The sequence below is a fragment of the Lolium perenne genome, chromosome 1 (genome assembly GCF_019359855.2).
Source record: "Lolium perenne isolate Kyuss_39 chromosome 1, Kyuss_2.0, whole genome shotgun sequence".
Lineage (NCBI taxonomy): Eukaryota > Viridiplantae > Streptophyta > Magnoliopsida > Poales > Poaceae > Lolium > Lolium perenne.
This window is the reverse complement of record NC_067244.2, coordinates 205,458,856-205,477,995: the sequence shown is the minus strand read 5'-3', so window position 1 is coordinate 205,477,995 and position 19,140 is coordinate 205,458,856. Positions and strand designations below refer to the sequence as shown.

General features: G+C 49.7%; 1 protein-coding gene across 1 annotated transcript; it reads right to left on the bottom strand.

The window, feature by feature from the left end:
* Positions 1-15,400: 15,400 nt before the first annotated feature.
* Positions 15,401-18,408, bottom strand: LOC127320728 (uncharacterized). Its single transcript, XM_051349839.2, has 4 exons — positions 17,879-18,408; positions 17,208-17,775; positions 16,599-16,875; positions 15,401-15,790 (listed from the first exon to the last, which is right to left on the bottom strand). The coding sequence occupies exons 1-4, from the start codon at positions 17,932-17,934 to the stop codon at positions 15,750-15,752; spliced, it is 942 nt and encodes a 313-aa protein (XP_051205799.1). The 5' UTR covers positions 17,935-18,408; the 3' UTR covers positions 15,401-15,749.
* Between the last annotated feature and the right edge of the window lie 732 nt (positions 18,409-19,140).

Sequence of the window (19,140 nt, the reverse complement as noted above, 5' to 3'; positions counted from 1 at the left end):
AAGCGACATGCTGCCTAGATCGCATCTTGCGATCTAGGCAGCACAAGCCCCACGTTGTTCATGCGTTGCCCGTACTGAAGCGTCTTTGATGGCGGGCAACGTAGTTATCATAGATGTGTTAGGGTTAGCATAGCTCTTCGTATAAACATGCTTACGTAGTGCAACCCTCGCATGTCTAGCCGCCCTCACGCCTATCTCGGGCGTGGGGCGGCACCTGCTTGTTCATCATCTAGTAGATCTGATCCGTTACGATTGCTCCTTGCTCCGCAAGGATTAGTTTAATATCTGCAATAGTTAGGCCTTACGAAGGGGGGGAGGATCCAGCGGCACGTAGGGTGGCGTTCGCAAGTCCTAAACAGGATGTTCCGATGATCAACGTCACGTTGGTTGTGTGGCCTTGTTTAGGATCGGCTTACGAGCACCGTGCGTGGCCGCGAGGCCCAACCTGGAGTAGGATGATCCGATTATGCGGTGAAAACCCTAAATCGTCGTAGATCTCATTAGCTTTATCTTGATCAAGCAGATCACCAGGTATTCGTGCACCCGTACGGATCATGGGTGGATCGGCTCTTTGAGCCGATTCACAGATAGCCCGAGAGCCGATCGAGGCTCGATTTAATGTTTACGTGTATGCCATGCGGGAACTAAGCGAGGCATCCCCATCACCTTCCGACCAGGTATAGGTCAGGTGGCACGCCCCTGCACTTCGCATCGCCGCGTGTGACCAGAAGAGCATTGCGGGCCGTCGCTCGGAGGGGTCTCAGCCAGCCGCAGCTCTAGGCTCTTCCCGGCTCTACCGTGTTGACAGGCCGCTGCCCGCCGGTGGGTTTTGGCGATCAACACATTCTGGCACGCCCGGTGGGACCATCATCTACATCAACCACATCGCCATCTACAACAGAGAAGGCGCCGGACGGCACGCCAGTCACCAACGAGGAGCTGCCTGTGAGCTCAAGAAGAAACATGACGAGATCAAGGCCACCCTCGAAGCCGACCTCATCGGCTCTTTTCGAAGAACCCGTACCCATGGCATCGGATGGAAGGGGTTCTCACCACAAGGTGCACTCGATGGGATAGATCTCTCGCCCCGTCGGAGGAACGCACCAGGGCCCTTCGGCAGGAGATCAACTACTTGGTGGCTCACTCGCTACACCGCCACTCTGAAAACTTGGTCAACGTGTTGGAGCGTCTCGCTCTGCGCGTGATCCAGGAGATCATGAGCCACCAGTACTCGCCGTCAGGACCAGCTCTCGGGACGCACCAAGGAGAGTTGCCACTCCAGTCCCGTCCACCGCTGCCATACGCGTTGGCAGCACCAGACTGAAAGTGCCGGCTACACCGGCATTCGTCGTTTACAAGATCGGTGGTGACCCTAGTGACTACCGGTTCTTGGCTGAGGCGCCCAAGGAGATCCCTCAAGGATATGCATGCACGTATGTGCCGGATTGTGGCAACCGGCCACTCTCAAACCAGGTCACAACGTCGGGGACTCCGGCGCAAACGGGAGGAACGTCGGCAACAGAGCTTGAGAAGCGTACGTGGCTAACTAAGTACGCCACCCCGACGAAACTCCCGAGCCCAGCTCCTGCAGTTGGCTCGAGCTGGAAAAGCAAACATGGCTGGCTAAGTACGCCACCCCGGCGAATCTTCAGAATACATCTCCTGCAGCCGATGCGGTGGATCAGATCGGTACCATGCGAGAGACCAGTTCGGCATTATGCCGAAAAGGAGGGCAATCGGCTATTCCAAGCCGTACCCCGACGAGTACGAGATGATCCCGCTGCCACCTAAGTATCGGCTCCCTGACTTCTCCAAATTCAGTGGATCGGATGGCTCCAGCTCCATCGAGCACATCGGCCGATATTTGGCGCAACTAGGACCGGCTTCGGTGTCGGATCAGCTACGCGTGAGGCTCTTTTCACAGTCCCTCACAGGATCGGCTTTCGGATGGTATACCTCTTTGCCGGCAAACTCCATCCAGTCTTGGAAGCAATTGGAAGAACAGTTCCATACGCAATACCATTCGTAAGCTTCCGAGTCTAGCATTGCCGATCTAGCACAACTACGTCGAAGCGCGGAGAAACGGTGACAGAGTACATCCAGCGCTTCAGGAATCTTAGGAACCGATGTTATTCGGTTCGTATAACCGAAAAGGAAGCGATCGGCCGAACCGGCAAGTAGCTGGCCTTGCAACACAGCTCAAGGACATGGCCTCCCAAGCAGATTATCCCTCGTGGCGCACATGGTTCAGAAACTATCAGCATATGAACAGCGCCACCTGCACCTGTACCAAGACAAGTTCAAGCGTGCGGTAGTCATGGTCGATACAGAGGAAGGTGAAGTGCCTGCGGGAGACCAAGAAATAGCAGTGGCTGAGTGGACTCGGGGAGGAACCCCCGTATCCTGCAAATGGGTAAAGCCACCAGGGCCGCCCAGGGGATTTGATTTTGACGTGACCAAGACTGAACAAATCTTCGACCTCCTGCTTAAGGAGAAACGGTTGACGATTCCTCGAAGGTCTCAAGTTCCCTACGGCGCAAGAGCTAAACGGAAGCCGTCTTGCAAATTCCACAACTCGCTTTCCCATGCCACCAACGACCGCAGTGGTGTGGCGTCAGCACATCCAAGCGGCGATAGAGAAGGGGCGTTTAATTTTCAACCAGTACGCCATGAAGGTAGACACCCAGCCCTTCCCCGCCGTTAACATGGTAGAAGTCATCTACCCCGAGGGCTGCCAGCCAGGTCCCACGTTCAGCATCAACATGGTAGGGCCTGGGAACCACTCTGGCAAAGATGGAGATGAGGGCAGCTGCTCTCATAGCAAGGACACAGAAGAGGCCGCTCCACGCGATCGGCTCCATCATGATGGCAAGCGCTACGTCACAGAGGGAGAAGTGAAGAACATAAGATATCAGCGACCTCTCTCTGATCACCTCCTCAACAAATATGTGAGTCAGTATGACCAACGCCGACGGTCCAACTGTGATGATGAAGGAGATCGTCTGGCTAGAGAAGCCAGAAGACATCGTCGGCAGGATCGCGATGAGGAGGAGCACGAGCGCCGTGCCACGAACAGGCCAAGGGAGCAAGATGACAACGCCAGACACCGGACTGCCCTTTCTTCGGACATCGCTGGGATTCAGGAATGAGCCGATTGCCCACAATCGGCAATTGCCCGTAATGCAACAAGAAGAAGAAGGAGGCAGCCAACGGGTCGGTGTTTGAGCGCTTAGGGCCTCACCCACCACCAAGCAAACGCGCTGAGTCACCTCGTTGGGCAGATCTTGAGGATTCAGAAGACGAGGGACTAGAAGAAGAAGAAGACAGGTACCACCATCCAAGGTGGTGCCCTGACGGACTCAGCCGTTCACAGAAACGCAGGGTTCAGCGGTTGCGCGACCTGGAGGAAGCCGAAAGGTTATACTTGCATACGCTGAGGAAGGCACGGCCTGATCTGGCTGCAAAGGTTCAGCGAGCCCTGAATGAAGAGGGTCGTCCACGGAGGATGGAGTGGCGTCCCAAGCAAAAGAAAGCCGGTGATGAAACATCGGCTGGCACAAACATGGTGCTCGTCTTGCCGACAGAGCTTAATGCTCCACGATTATACGATGCTCTCAAGGTGGATGACAAAAGCGCATCAAGTCAGAGGTTGGGTTGGTTTTATCCAGCCTAACCAAGTAGCAAGATTAAACCAATGAGCAAACCGTGCGAGGCTGATCCTTGTGATCGGCCCCAAAAATTTTATGGAGGAACATTACAAAACCTTCATCGAGCGAGCAATGTGGAGGCCGATTCCCGCAATCGGCCAAAATTATCTTCTGCACATATTCTGTTTATGGTCAGCAACGATCTACTGGGCAGCGGCCGCGTCGGCAGATGGAAGTCAGCATGAATCTTTGCGAAGACGACGTACAAGTGCAGTGCCCTGGCTTACCCAGAAAGCCGATATCTGCAATCATTTGGCAGATTCGGCTCGGGGGGCATATAGTCAGATGAACATGTGCGGATAAACATGTGCAGACATGCGTGTGGTGGAACATTGGGGGCCGATTAAGAAAAATCGGCCAAACAAAAACAAAAAAAAAAAAAAACAACACCAAAGTTTAGCCGATGCAGATACGTGGCCATCGCCTCTAATGGAAGAGCTCCTCAATTGAGTGACTTGATAACTTCGATTCAAGAACCTTTGGTTTCCTCTTTGCGAGCAATGTGCAGATCAGGTTAAGGATGGGTTGCATCAGATTCACCACAGGGGAGGAGCCGATCTGACTTGCAAAGCGCGAAAGTGGACTGAAGAAGCTCGGGGGGCAGCTCACCCTGAAGGTTCTCTGCTCTGGAGAGCCGATTTTGCTGAGATCGGCTGGTTCCGCGTCATGACTTGGAAACCGATGGCGACACATTTGGTTAGTCCACTGATATGCTCGCTTTGATAAAGGCTCGGGGGGCAACTGATGGCGCAGAATTTGCCGTTCTTAAGAAGCCGATTGAGATTTCATCAGGCTGAAAACACAATGGTATCGACTTCGGGATCAAGTCGTTTTCGGCAGTAATTCTGGTTCCCTCGTGAGAACATCGATTTGCCTAGTTGTCCGCCAGAACTCAAAGGGATGGGGCATTAAGTTACCGGTGCGTTGTCATCGGCCTGTTGGCCATTGGCTAAGTGACGATCGGTGGGGTCGGCAGAAGAGAGAATCGGCTCAATCAAACTCAGAAGAAATCGGCAGAATTAAGATTGGGGAGGAGTTCTTCAACGACAAACCAGATTTCTTACATAGAAGAGCTGATTGCTCTCAAAAGGGAGTACTAAGGGGATACATTGCCCCATCTACTGTTGCTGATCCTATTCTAGAGGTCCTATTCTACGGGCCGTCACTGCCCTCGTCGTCACCATCGTCAGCGCTGTCAGCGCTGCTCCCGGCGAGCTCGTCGTCGCTGCTGTAGCAGCCGCCGGCAGGACCTTCGTTGTCCTCGTCCTCCACGTCGTCGTCATCGTCGTCGCTATCATAATCACTGAGATTCCCTGACCAGGGGCAATGGCGCTTGGCTGGCGGCGCGTCGGAGAGGCTGTCGTCGTCGTCCTCCTCTTCCTCTCCCTCCTCCTTCACCTCGGGGGAGGTGAAGTCATCCCAGGAGAAGCGATCGTCGTCGCTCTTCTCTTCCGATTCCCCGTTGGCGAGGAAGCGGAGGTCGCTCTCCCCGTCCGTCGAGGATTGGTCGTCCTCGGACCAGATGGAGAAGTCATGGTCTGACTCCTCCCCGGCCTCAATGGCGCGATGGATGTTGGCCACATAAACTTCTTGTGGGCTCGGTGCTGGTATCGGCTCGGGAGAAGAAGACTCGAAGGAAAGTCCCGACGAGGCAGAGGAAGAAGAGGACATGGTGCGCAGAAGGGTTGTTTTTGGAGTGCCGATGGCTGGAACAGAGGAAGAGGATAAAGATGACTATTTAGTCGGCACGGTTAAATAATGAGAAACCTGGTGGGAATTACCGCCATCACGCTTCCGAAGGGGTAATGTCAGAGCTGTCAAATTTTGCAGAAGCTGAAAGGACAGGGCATAATGATGACGGAAGCTGCAAATGGCTCTGTCCTGCCACGACATGACCCTTCGAGAGGAAAATACAATGATTTTGGAAAAATTATTTCCAAAACCAGGGGGGCATGTGTTATCACCAGATTTTGGACAAATCCAGAGGTGGGCCATAAGAGAGATGGGCTTAGAGGACTACACGTGGAAGATCTCTGAAGCGGCCTTGCACGGAGAATTTGGGCTAGTTTGCCCGTGTATCTTTAATTATAGTAGGTCATATCTTAGATCAAGGTTTAGAATTTGTATCGCGCACGGTGGGATATTCCCACGTTAGAAAGTCCGCTGGACTATAAATATGTATCTAGGGTTTATGGAATAAACAACAACACAACGTTCACCCCAAAAACAAACCAATCTCGGCGCATCGCCAACTCCTTCGTCTCGAGGGTTTCAATCAGGTACGCGACATGCTGCCTAGATCGCATCTTGCGATCTAGGCAGCACAAGCACCACGTTGTTCATGCGTTGCCCGCATCAAGCGTCAGTGATGGCGGGCAACGTAGTTATCATAGATGTGTTAGGGTTAGCATAGCTCTTCGTATAAACATGCTTACGTAGTGCAACCCTCGCATGTCTAGCCGCCCTCACGCCTATCTCAGGCGTGGGGGCGGCACCCTGCTTGTTCATCATCTAGTAGATCTGATCCGTTACGATTGCTCCTTGCTCCGCAAGGATTAGTTTAATATCTGCAATAGTTAGGCCTTACGAAGGGGGGGAGGATCCAGCGGCACGTAGGGTGGCGTTCGCAAGTCCTAAACAGGATGTTCCGATGATCAACGTCACGTTGGTTGTGTGGCCTTGTTTAGGATCGGCTTACGAGCACCGTGCGTGGCCGCGAGGCCCAACCTGGAGTAGGATGATCCGATTATGCGGTGAAAACCCTAAATCGTCGTAGATCTCATTAGCTTTATCTTGATCAAGCAGGATCACCAGGTATTCGTGCACCCCGTACGGATCATGGGTGGATCGGCTCTTTGAGCCGATTCACAGGATAGCCTGAGAGCCGATCGAGGCTCTGATTTAATGTTTACGTGTATGCCATGCAGGAACTAAGCGAGGCATCCCCATCACCTTCCTGACCAGGTATAGGTCAGGTGGCACGCCCTTGCACTTCGCATCGCCGCGTGTGACCAGAAGAGCATTGCGGGCCGTCGCTCGGAGGGGTCTCAGCCAGCCGCAGCTCTAGGCTCTTCCCGGCTCTACCGTGTTGACAGGCCGCTGCCCGCCGGTGGGTTTTGGCGATCAACAATGGGATTACACGGAGATGCCTGGGTTGGACAGGAGCGTCATTGAGCATCGGCTCCCCCTTAAGAAAGGATTTCGGCCGTTCCAACAACGAGCACGTCAGATGAGGGCCGAAATCCTGGAAGAAGTCAAGAAAGAGATCGAGAAAATGTTGGCCGCCGGATTCATCAGGCCATGCAGGTATGCTGAGTGGATCTCCAAAGATTTGCTCCCGGTGGAGAAGAAGGACGGCTGATGGCGCGTGGCCATTGATTTCCGAGATCTTAACAGAGCCACCCCAAAGGACGAATACCCAATGCCCGTGGCAGAAACGTTGATAAACGCCGCTGCTGGCCACAAGGTGTTGAGCTTCATGGATGGCAACGCCGGTTATAACCAGATTTTCATGGCTCCGGAAGATATACACAAGACCGCATTCAGGGTACCAGGGGCGGTAGGCTTGTTCGAATACGTGGTCATGATCTTTGGGTTGAAGAACGCTGGTGCAACGTACCAACGAGCCATGAATTATATATTTCATGATCTGATCGGCAAGTTGGTGGAGATCTATATCGACGACGTGGTGGTCAAATCGGTCTCCATGGAGGGGCATTTGGACGATCTACGGCGCGTCCTAGACCGAACTCGGAAATTCGGGCTGAGAATGAATCCGAAGAAGTGTGCCTTTGGCGTGACGGCTGGTCAATTCCTAGGTTTTCTGGTTCATGAACGGGGAATTGAGATCGGCCTGAAAAGTCAGGAGGCGGTGCGTACCATGCAGCCGCCAACCACGAAAAAGGAGCTCCAACGCCTCATCGGCAAGATCAATTTCGTCCGGCGGTTCATCTCTAATCTGTCAGGACGAATCGAGCCGTTCATGGCGCTGGTGAAGACTAAATCTGACGACGAGTTTCACTGGGGGGCAGAACAGCAACAGGCGTTTGATAAAATTAAGCGATATCTGACGACGCCGCCTGTGCTAGTTCCGCCCCAGCAAGACAGGCCATTCTACATCTACCTGTCAGTAGCTGACACGTCCATTGCTTCGGTGGTGGTGCAACTTTACGATGGCGTTGAGAGAGTCGTTTTCTACCTCAGCAGAAGGATGCTGGACGCGGAGACAAGATATCCTGAGGTCGAGAAACTTTGCCTCTGCCTGTTCTTTACCTGCACCAAGCTTCATCACATCCTTCTGACAGCAGAGATCATCGTCATCTGTAAATCAGACGTCGTCAAGCACATGTTGTCGGCCCCTGTTTTGAAAGGCCGACTCGGTAAATGGATGCTTGCGCTGTCAGAATTTGATCTCCGGTACCAGCCTGCGAAGGCAGTCAAGGGCCAAGCGTTGGCCGATCTCATCGCTGAACGGATCAGTACCGATATAGCAGCACTATCCATACGTGCATGGGCTATGTTCTTCGATGGATCGGTTTGTGACGATGGTTGTGGCATCGGCATTCTGCTCGTGTCGCCTCGGGGGGCAGAGTACTCCTTCTCCATCAGATTATCTACCCCTTGCACCAACAACGTAGCAGAATATGAGGCAATACGTAAGGGAATGGAATTGCTATTGGAAGCTGGAGCGGAAGCTGTAGAGCTCTTTGGAGACTCAAAGTTGGTGATTAACCAGCTCACGGATGAATATAATTGCGAAAGTGAATCGCTTTTCCCATACTGGGTGGAATGCCGTGAGTTGATGACACAGTTTCGGTACATCAACTTTAATTGGATCCCAAGATCCCAAAATACCGATGCCAACAATCTTGCACAAATGGCGTCAGGCTACATAGAGATAGCCGACGGATTGGAAGTTCAGATACAACTCCTGGAACAGAATGATTGGAGAGCCGAGATCTTCGATTATTTAAAAGATTCGGCTCGGGGGGCACCTAAACGGGTAAGATACAGAGCCATGAAGTATGTCCTTATAGGAGACGACATGTTCTACAGGACATTGGAAGGGTTGCTACTCAAGTGCCTAGGACCGACTGAGTCTAATCGGCTCTTACATGAGGTGCATGAAGGCGCCTGTGGAACGCATCAGTCGGCTCATAAGATGAAGTGGTTGATCAGGCGATCAGGGTTTTATTGGCCCACTATGCTTGAAGATTGCTTCAATTTTTACAAGGGGTGCCAAGCGTGTCAGATGTTTGGAAAGATTCAGATGGTGCCAGCATCAGCGATGAACCCCATCATCAAGCCTTGGCCGTTTCGGGGGTGGGGCATGGATATGATCGGCAAAATCCATCCGGCGTCAAGTAAAAAACATGAATGGATTTTGGTTATCACAGATTACTTCACCAAGTGGGTGGAAGCCGTCCCTATGAAAAAGGTGAAATCAGAGGATGTGATCAAGTTTGTGAAAGAACACGTCATTCATAGGTTTGGGATTCCCCAAACTATCACGACCGATGGAGGTTCGGTCTTTACTTCTAAAGAATTCAGGAAGTTCTGTGATGACTTAGGGATTAAACTGATCCGATCATCCCCGTACTATGCTCAAGCTAACGGGCAGGCCGAGGCGTCCAATCAGAGTCTGATTAAGCTGATCAAGAGAAAAATTGACGAGAACCCTCGGGATTGGCATGAGAAGTTATCAGAAGCATTATGGGCCTACCGCATATCGTGCCATGGAGCTATAAAGACTTCGCCGTACCAGCTTGTCTATGGACAGGAAGCCGTATTGCCTTGGGAAATTACGGCTGGATCAAGACGTGTCACGTTTCAGAATGATCTGACAGCTGAAGAATATGCAGCTTTGATGAGCGACATTATTGAGGACGCAACAGAGCTCAGGCTTTGGTCGTTGGAGAAGATTAAGGAGAACAAAGCCAGGGTGGCTCGTGCTTACAACAAAAAGGTTAGGCCAAAGGAGTTCCAAGTTGGTGATCTTGTGTGGGAAGCTGTGTTGCCATTGGGAACCAGGGATAAGGCATATGGCAAATGGTCTCCTAATTGGCACGGTCCGTACAAAGTTGTCCAAGCCTTGAAGGGTAATGCATACATGCTGGAGGAGTTGAGCGGTGAAAAGTTCCCAGTGGCTGTTAATGGTCAACACCTCAAGAAATATTTCCCAAGCATGTGGGATGATGGACAGTAAGATGTGGGGGCCGATTTCAGAATCGGCCAGTAAAAAAAAAAATCACAGCCGATGCATAGACATCGACTTGAGGAAACGTATGGAGATTAACAGTATGCAAGTACAGCCGATGCACGGGCATCGACTTCAGAAAACAAAGCCGATACGCTGATATCGACTTTAGCGAAATAAGTTTAGATTAGCAAGGCCAGAAATCGGGATACAAGAGACGAATCTCCTAATAATTGCTGAGGGATTCAGTCTAATGGTTTGGACGAGACTTAGGCCTGTTTATGCAACAGCTTGGCCTCAGACAGCAATATGAGCCGATGTTCTGCTATCGGCTCCCTGTACGACAACTCCATTCGACAATCGGCAAGGGAGCGAAATTACTTAAGGGGATTTCTTACAAAGAAAGAGCTGATTTCTTAGGAAGGAAGAACAAAAGAAGGGTCTATTGACCAATCTACTACTGCTAGGCCTATACTAGTAGATCCTAATCTACGGGCCATCGCTTCCTTCGTCGTCATCCTCGGAACTCTCATCGGCACTACTGCCGATGGGGTCTTCGTCGCTGCTCCCATAGCCCTCTACGGGAGCTTCATCTTCGTCTTCATCGTCGCTGCTGTCGTCGTCCCACCACATGCGGAGGCGTTTCGCTGGCGGGTACCCCTCGAGGGAGTCGTCGTCGTCGTCGTCGTCTTCCTCTTCCTCTTCTTCAGAGGTGGGGCAGCCATCCCAGGGGAATTGGTCGTCCTCGCTTTCCGACTCCAGTTCCCCGACGGCAAGGAACTGAAGATCTTCGTCCCCGCTGGTCAGGGACTGGTCGTCTTCGGACCAGATGGAGGAGGCGTGGTCCTCCAGGTCCCATGCTTCTGGGGCGCGGATGTCCGGCGGCGTCTCGCGGGAGGAGGAGGACCCGTAGGAAAGCTCGGAGGAGGAGTCGTGGAAGACCGACGAGGAAGAGGAAGAAGAGGAAGACATGGCTGTGGGAGATTGGGGGTTTTTGGTGCCGATGGCCAGAGCAGAGCAGGATGATGAAGTGGCGAACTGCTCAGAGCAGTTAAATAAAAGGGGGCTATGGTGAAAAAATTCAATGCCACAGCAGTTTTCGAGGAGGCAGCGCCCAAAGACAACGGTCAAATCACGTGGAACAGTTGAGAAGTCAGGGCATCATGACGAAAAATGCTGCAATGGTTCTGCTCTGCTACGACATGACCCGACGAAAGATAATGATTTTGGAAATATCATTTCCAAAACCAGGGGGGCATGTGTTATCACCAGAATTCGACCAAGTTGGAGGTGGGCCACGATCAAGATAAGCTTGAAGGTTATATATGGAGAGAATACGAAGATCGGCCTTATATGCGAAGTTGGGCTAGATTGCCCATTTATCTGTAATTTATTAGATCGTATTTTAAGTTAGAAGTTAGAGTTTTACTCGTGCACGGTTAGTTGCACGTCTGAATTAGAAAGTCCCCTGGACTATAAATATGTATCTAGGGTTTCTGGAATAAACAACAACTCACGTTCAACCCAAAACAAACCAATCTCGGCGCATCGCCAACTCCTTCGTCTTGAGGGTTTCTACCAGGTAAGCGACATGCTGCCTAGATCGCATCTTGCGATCTAGGCAGCACAAGCTCCACGTTGTTCATGCGTTGCTCGTACTGAAGCATCTTTGATGGCGAGCAACGTAGTTATCATAGATGTGTTAGGGTTAGCATAGCTCTTCGTATAACATGTTTACGTAGTGCAACCCTTGCATGTCTAGCCGCCCTCACATCTGTCTCAGGTGTGGGGGCGGCACCCCGCTTGATCATTATTTAGTAGATCTGATCCGTTACGATTGCTCCTTGTTCTGCAAGGATTAGTTTAATATCTGCAATAGTTAGGCCTTACAAAGGGGGGGAGGATCCAGCGGCACGTAGGGTGGCGTTTGTAAGTCCTAAACAGGATGTTCCGAGGATCAACTTCATGTTGGTTTTTAGGCCTTGTTTAGGATCGGCTTACGATCACCGTGCGTGGCCGCGAGGCCCAACCTGGAGTAGGATGATCCGATTATGCGGTGAAAACCCTAAATCGTCGTAGATCTCATTAGCCTTATCTTGATCAAGCAGGATCACCATATATTCGTGCACCCCGTACGAATCATGGGTGGATCGGCTCTTTGAGCCGATTCACAGGATAACCTGAGAGCCGATCGAGGCTCGTATTTAATGTTTACGTGTATGCCATGCAGGAAACTAAGCGAGGCATCCCCATCACCTTCCTGACCAGGTATAGGTCAGGTGGCACGCCCTTGCACTTCGCATCGCCGCGTGTGACCAGAAGAGCATTGCGGGCCGTCGCTCGGAGGGGTCTCAGCCAGCCGCAGCTCTAGGCTCTTCCCGGCTCTACCGTGTTGACAGGCCGCTGCCCGCCGGTGGGTTTTGGCAGTCAACAGATCCACATCAACATTTTGTGGGGCCGGATGCATGATACCGGCTATGATCACTATTAGAAAAAAAAGAAATAGCTATCGCCGGCGCACCAGCGCCCGCCAGCGGTGACACACTACCACCGACGCACCAGCTTTGTCTGCCAGCGATACAAAACTACCACCGGTGCACCAGCCAGGTGGCTGGTAATAGGTTGACTGGGAATAAAATAAAAGTCCTCGTGGGGGCACTTTTACATCCAGAACCATGCGTTCGAACTAAAAAGAGATCAAGTCCATTCGAGCTTGTCGCTGTCGCCGCCCCTGCGTGCCCGCCGTTGTCACCGCCCATCGTTCCCATCGTTGTTGCCTCCCATGTGCACCCGTCGTTGTCGCCTTGCCCGCCGCTAGCCCCTATCGTCGACGCGTGCCGCCTTGCCCGTCGCCGTCCCCTCTGCCATGTCCACAACTTGCGACGACAACCTACACGAGGAGTTTGTCCCCCAAGCTTGAGTGGCGGCCGTCAGGACGAAGATAAGATCTCATTGGGGAGGGAGGCGGGGAGAGAAGAAAGCGGATAGAGGGGAAAGAGAGAAGAGAGAAGAGGAAATGAGGAAGAGGAAGGGAAAGGGGAAGAGATGGAGGGAAAGAAGGTGGATAAGAGGAAGATGACGAGGGAGAAGGGGAAGAAAAAGAGGAGAGTGTGAGAAAGGTTGTTTTCAGATTAATTAAGGAAAATTCTCGGGAATTTTTTTGCATCGAAATTTGAAATACTCTATCTACCTGTTTGATTTTGAAGAATCTAAAAATCTGTGAACGGCTATAGGCCGTTGAACTCGGATGTAAGTTTTTTCTATACATATATTTTCATATTTTTTTTTCATCAAAGGTCATATGCAAAATCCAAAGCCATTTTACCGAAACACGTGCCATTTTGCAATATTTTCCAAAATTCATGTTTGATAATTTTCCTAACAACTAGAACACATAATACATGAACATCTTAGAGGATTTATATTTTAATGTTTGTGCCACTTTCTTTTATTGGAAATTTTTCGCCACTTACCGCCGGCGGGGGGCATGGCTATGCCTTCGCGGGGACCTAGGCGACCTTTTACCCCCGGAGGACCAAAATGGTCCGCCGGTGGTATTTGGGCATCATGGGCGTGCATAAATGTGGTGCGCTGACGGTAATATAGCGCCGGCATACCACTTGTTTGACGCGCCGGTGGTAGCACTGGACCTATAAGTATTTTCCTAGTAGTGGATATAAAGGTTCAACTTTTTATAAGCAGTTATGTTGGGACCAAGGAAGTATAAGAGAAATAAATACATAAAAAAATCTTGTTTCTTGAATGCCAACAAATATATACATATGTTTGAAAATTGTTCGGGTAACTGAAAGCATCCTTTCACTAGTTTTAACAATCGTATTCACTTAATAAATAGAAAAAACTTTCACGTGATTTTAATAACAAAAAATAAATTAAGAAAAGGCAAAAGGAAAAAAATAAAACAAGAAAACTGAATAAATAAAAATAGATAGAAGGGTAAAAAATAACAATCAAAAAAACATGAGAAATGTGGCTGACGATACAAGATAGTGTAGTATTACCTCCATTCTGAAATACCTCCATTCAGAAATATAAACTTCTAAAAAGGGACAGACCCGGGCACCAGTGCTCCTGCCATTTTAAAAAATCACATTTATGCGTTTCAATTTTTTTTAAAGCATGGTGTAGCCAATGGATTATCCCATAAACGTGCAAAATTTAAATTTCAAATACAAAATATTCTAGGCTACACAAAAATGACAAACGTGTGGATCTGGATATGCATATTTCAAATCTCCAAATTTCAATAGATTTTATCTTTTTCATGTAGCCTACAATATCAAAATTTCATATCAAAATTTTACACGCTTGTACGTTACGTCATTTACTATGTCCAGATTTATTTTTAGATTTTTTTGAAACAAATATGTATGATTTTTGATTTTTTTTTAATAGGAGCACTAGTGCCCAGGAGCCGGATGCACTTTTTCATCTAAAAAGGCTTATATTTTAAGACAGATATACTATTACATTGTTCTCATCTCCTTAGCAGTGTAACCACCGAGTTCACCGGTACAACAACCAAAGCTGATAACAGAAACACATGTGTGATGCCACTACAACTCAGCGAGGCACTCTTAACAGTGGTAACCACCGAGCACCAGTACAACAGCCAAAACTGAGAACGTATCACAACCAAATGTCCGTTTGATCTCACTGTACGCTTTCCAAAAAAAAACCCAAAAAAAATTCATTCACCATTGGTGTGATTGCTTCTGGATCTTTAAATTCATGGAGCCCTTCCCCTTGTCTTGTAAGTGTTGCTCAGCTTCAGCATAAGATAGTACTCCGTATTTAATACGTATATGTAATCAAACCTTAGATGGTGATGATGTTTGCATTCTACTGTTCTTTTAACCGCCCAAACAGAGACTCACATGCAACCACACTATACAGGATATAACCAATGTATTATTTAGCTATTTTTCTGATGTTCAAAGGAAGCACAAACATTACCAGTAGCACGATCATAAAATACAAAGAAAGAGGAAAAGGGTTGACCAGGGAGTAACGACTTTGCTTCGTTTCTTTTCCTCAATGTGCAATCATCATACAATTTATGTGAAAACTGCATCTGTGTATCGTACCTTCGCTAACTTCGTAGTAGTTGCAAGGATGATATACACAAATTGGGATACATCTCCCACCTCAGGGCTATGATTTTCAGAACAAAGATTCGCAACTATCTAACTAGCAGTGTCCAGAATTTTTATAAAAAAAATGCAGTGTTCATTGTACTGAAACTAGAATGGAGAAGGATGCATAAATTGAGAACAACCTTCATGGCAGAATTACTATCCAGAGTTCAGGTAATCTTTTCCACTTCAGAATTTGGCACTCTAGTACTCATCAGAGAATTAAACTGGGCCAACACAAAATGGTAAGTCTGGGTTGCTGCTGTTACACATAACCAACAAACAAGATTAGAAAGAAAGGGTGATGCCTTTGGTTGGACTGAAACTAGCTACGGCACAGGTAAACTCAAGTACTCAACTCACTGCAAGAACCACTACATCAGATGTTTCATCCAAGATAAATGCAGCTAACAGGAATGAAATATTAGCCAGAATAAGAACGTGGCCATAACAAACCAAAGTCACTGCATTATTGTTCCAACAGGTTCTGAACCTTTAGAACCGCGAGGTCAAAGCAATGTCACTAGAACAGATCAGTTTCGCTAGCAACACAAGAGCCGCAGAGTTTTTTCTCAACCTGTATCTCTATCCAAGAAATTAAGGATTCCCACGTCGCAGTGTCCGAGGCAGCGACACTTCTGAAGAGGTGAACTGTAAGGCAATAGTCAGAAGACCTGCTCTGGTCTTTCTCTACTCTGCATCGAAATCCGGGTATCGCGGCCCGCCGTTTGCTGAATTAGCAGAAATAGTGAAGCAATATTAGCAGAAATCATTGAAGCAGTTAGGCATCATGCCACATGAACTGCAACCGTTTCAACAGATAAATAATCCAAATATAGCTAAAACAAGTCATCAAGAAGATCAAGAAGACAGCTGCTGTATAAAATCTGGAAATATATTAATGTGCGGAAACTAGCTTTCTTGTAGTGCTGCATTGAATTTTGCTCATATTCATTCAAAATAGTTACAGTTCGCTAAATCATATATAAATCAGTATCTTCTTTGTGAAGCTGAACTGAGATGAATGGACTGATTTGGGTTTTCAAGCTCCAAAGTTTTCACTAGCAGCAAATGGGTATTAAATTGAGAAACTGAATCGTCTGAACCAAGGACAGTTGTTTCAAAACCAATAATTTCCATATCATGGTTGAGTATGAACAAGTGACTTGTGAAATGATTTTCCCCAACAACCAACAGCATTGGACAACTTTCTAGCATTTGAAAGACCAATAAATCAAACAGGCACAATGTAAATACCTATCGTTTACATTCAGCTACTTTTTTTACACATATCTACAAACTACAACAATTCATACATTTCCCAAGTCCTAACTGAGGCAATTCAGCGACAGTTCCAGTAAACTGTTTTTCAGACTATAATCCCCAAGTTCTAATGATTACAAGATCCGGACTGCAATGGTTTCAGTATGAGATTTCCAAGCTCATGTAGATTAGCAATCAATTAAAGCAAACACCAAAAGATCATGGCCACGCAGCAAATAGTATCTGCCATTTCCAGTACATATCAGGGTGTCTCACCAGGCGAATCGGCCGTGATTACGAGGGGCTGTCTGCTGCGGTGTAGGTCGTCGACGACGAGTGGGGTAAACCGCCCGAATGTGCCCGCTCGGACGTACAGGACGATGTTGTTGCAGGCGTTCATTGGGATCCCCAGCTGTCTGGCCAGCTCGTTCCTCAGGCGGTACACGGACCTTCCTCTGAAAGTGAAGGAGACGTCGTTGCCGTAAAACTGTTCGCTGTCTGCCATGAACGTCACCACCCGCGACGGCAGCAGGGCGGGGAGTTGGAGGTGGAGCTGCGTTGAGTTGCGAAGCATGGTTATATTCAGGAGATCAAAGAAGCTAGCAGGGTACTGCGCAGAATTTTATGATCGCGAACACAAATACGGAGGCGCAGGAAGTAAAAAAAAAAAAAAAACTGGGGCGGCAACAAAGAACTGAAGAAGCCAAGAACATAAGCAAGGATTGCTCCCAGGCGAATGAAAAGTAACGCAGTATGCAATCCCCGCGGTTAAATTCAGATGCAGATTAACGACATCCAAGAACCTAATTCGCTCAATCGATCGATCCAGCCGAATCCCGAAAGCAATTCGAGAAGAATCTAGAGAAGCCGGCATGGCAAACTCACCAAGGTTGGACGTGGAAGGCGAGGGATGCGCTCCCTGCTGGGGATGGGCTCCACCATCCACCCCATCATGGTGCTGATGTTGTTGGAGCGCTCGACGCTGACGACGTGTTTCTTCGAGGGGCGGTCCCTCCCGTTGGCGCGGAGGAGGCCGTAGTCGTTGCTGCCGGCGGCGACGACGTGGCGGAGCACGATCTCGTCCCTGGTACTCGCCCTGAGAGGCTGCCACCTGATGGCCAAATCCTCAAGCTCGTCGTAGTTCCGCTGCTCGACGCGGAAGCCGCGGCAGCCGCGCGGCGCCGGGGCATCGGTGGCGGAGAGGTAGCGGCCGTAGGCGGCGCTGTAGAAGAGCACGTGCAGGTGGTCCCCGTAGTAGCGGTGCACCACCCACGCGGACTTCATGGACGCCCGACGGCGGCTGAGGGAGACGCCATGGCCGTCCTCGTCGGCGTGGAGGTAGGTGCCGTGCTCGGCGCTCCGCAGCCACACGTGCTGCCGGTCGAGGAGCTGGACCTCCTCCATCGGTCGCTGCCGGCCCTGCTCGATCGGTCGCCGAGAGAGGAGGTGGCCGCTGCGAGGTGGAGGGAGAGGTGGGGGTGATGGTTTTGAGCTCTTGGCGAGGGGGTGAAGAAGAGAGGCGAGGCGAGGCGAGCGCTGTTGGTTGAGGCGGTTACCTTCGAGCTCGAGCGCCAAGAGGCGAGTATTTCAAGGTGCCAGCCTGACACGCCATCGCCTTACCGGGCTTTGGGCACTAGCTGGGCTTGCGGGCTCTTTTCTCGGCCCGGCCCGCTAGGCCCAAACCCTGAAGAGCGCGAGGTTTCTCCCGGTCTCCCCAAGCTTGTCTCTGCTCCTGCGACGGCGGCGTCGGCCAGGGCCGGCTGCACCACCCTTCCCTTCCCCGGCGAGCCTCTCCCTCCGCGGCGCCGCGGCTCGCCGGCGCGACGGTAAGCGACCACTGGGCCCTCTCCTTGTACGGCTTCCCCGGCGCGGAGCACGGACGCCGCCACGCCCGCCGGCACCAGCAAAGCGAGGCAGCGCGACGACGGCGAGTGGCGAGTGAACCACCATCAGATCCAGCGAGACTGCTCGGGTGCGCGGTGCGCGTGTGCGTGCTCTCGCTCCTTGTGTATGCTCGCTAGTGGCTTCTCGTGAGATGCAGCTTGGTTCATGAGAGTAATGTGGAGTTGTGGAACTGGCTAACGTCGCGAGAGCAAGAGAACTGATAAATTCCTTTGCGCGTTTGCCGTTTGGAGGAATGCAACATAGCCTTTTCGGGGAAAAAATAATCTATCCACGGTCTTCTTTCACATTTCATCCCTTAGTCTAACGGCGAGCCAGACTTGTGAAAATATCTTTTTTCTTTCTAAAATGGATTTTGTAGACACGCATGGTGTTCCGTCATCGTCGATTTATTTCTCGAGACTTCTGCTTGCCGTGATAGATGAAAAAATAGCCCTATCTCAACTTCTTTTATCCGAACCTCGAAGCAAAACGGATGGTGACGAAAACACATACACCCATGCGTGTAGTACAAAATTATTTCCCTTTATGCACAATATCTTTCCCCACAACTGCATTTTGTATGTTGATTTAATGGTGCTGCATCGACCTCTGACCAAAGGAGGTTGGAATTCTATGGGTTGGTCATACTATGAGTAAACACCAACAAGTTAATTCTAGCAGCTCGATTGAACACGAAATTCAAGGACCTTAAGTGACCGCAAAGGCGAATGCCGAGAGCAAACGGATCGATCACTAGAAACAACTTTGTTTCTTGATAATAATAAAGATAGCATGCCTTGACTTGAATTGAGATAAAGGAAGTATATAGGTAGTACATTAATATCATATGGCTCATCATTCTTACATGTAAGTATGTAACTAACATTCTGACATGGAATTTACCAATTTTTGTTTGTATAACATCGTAATTATC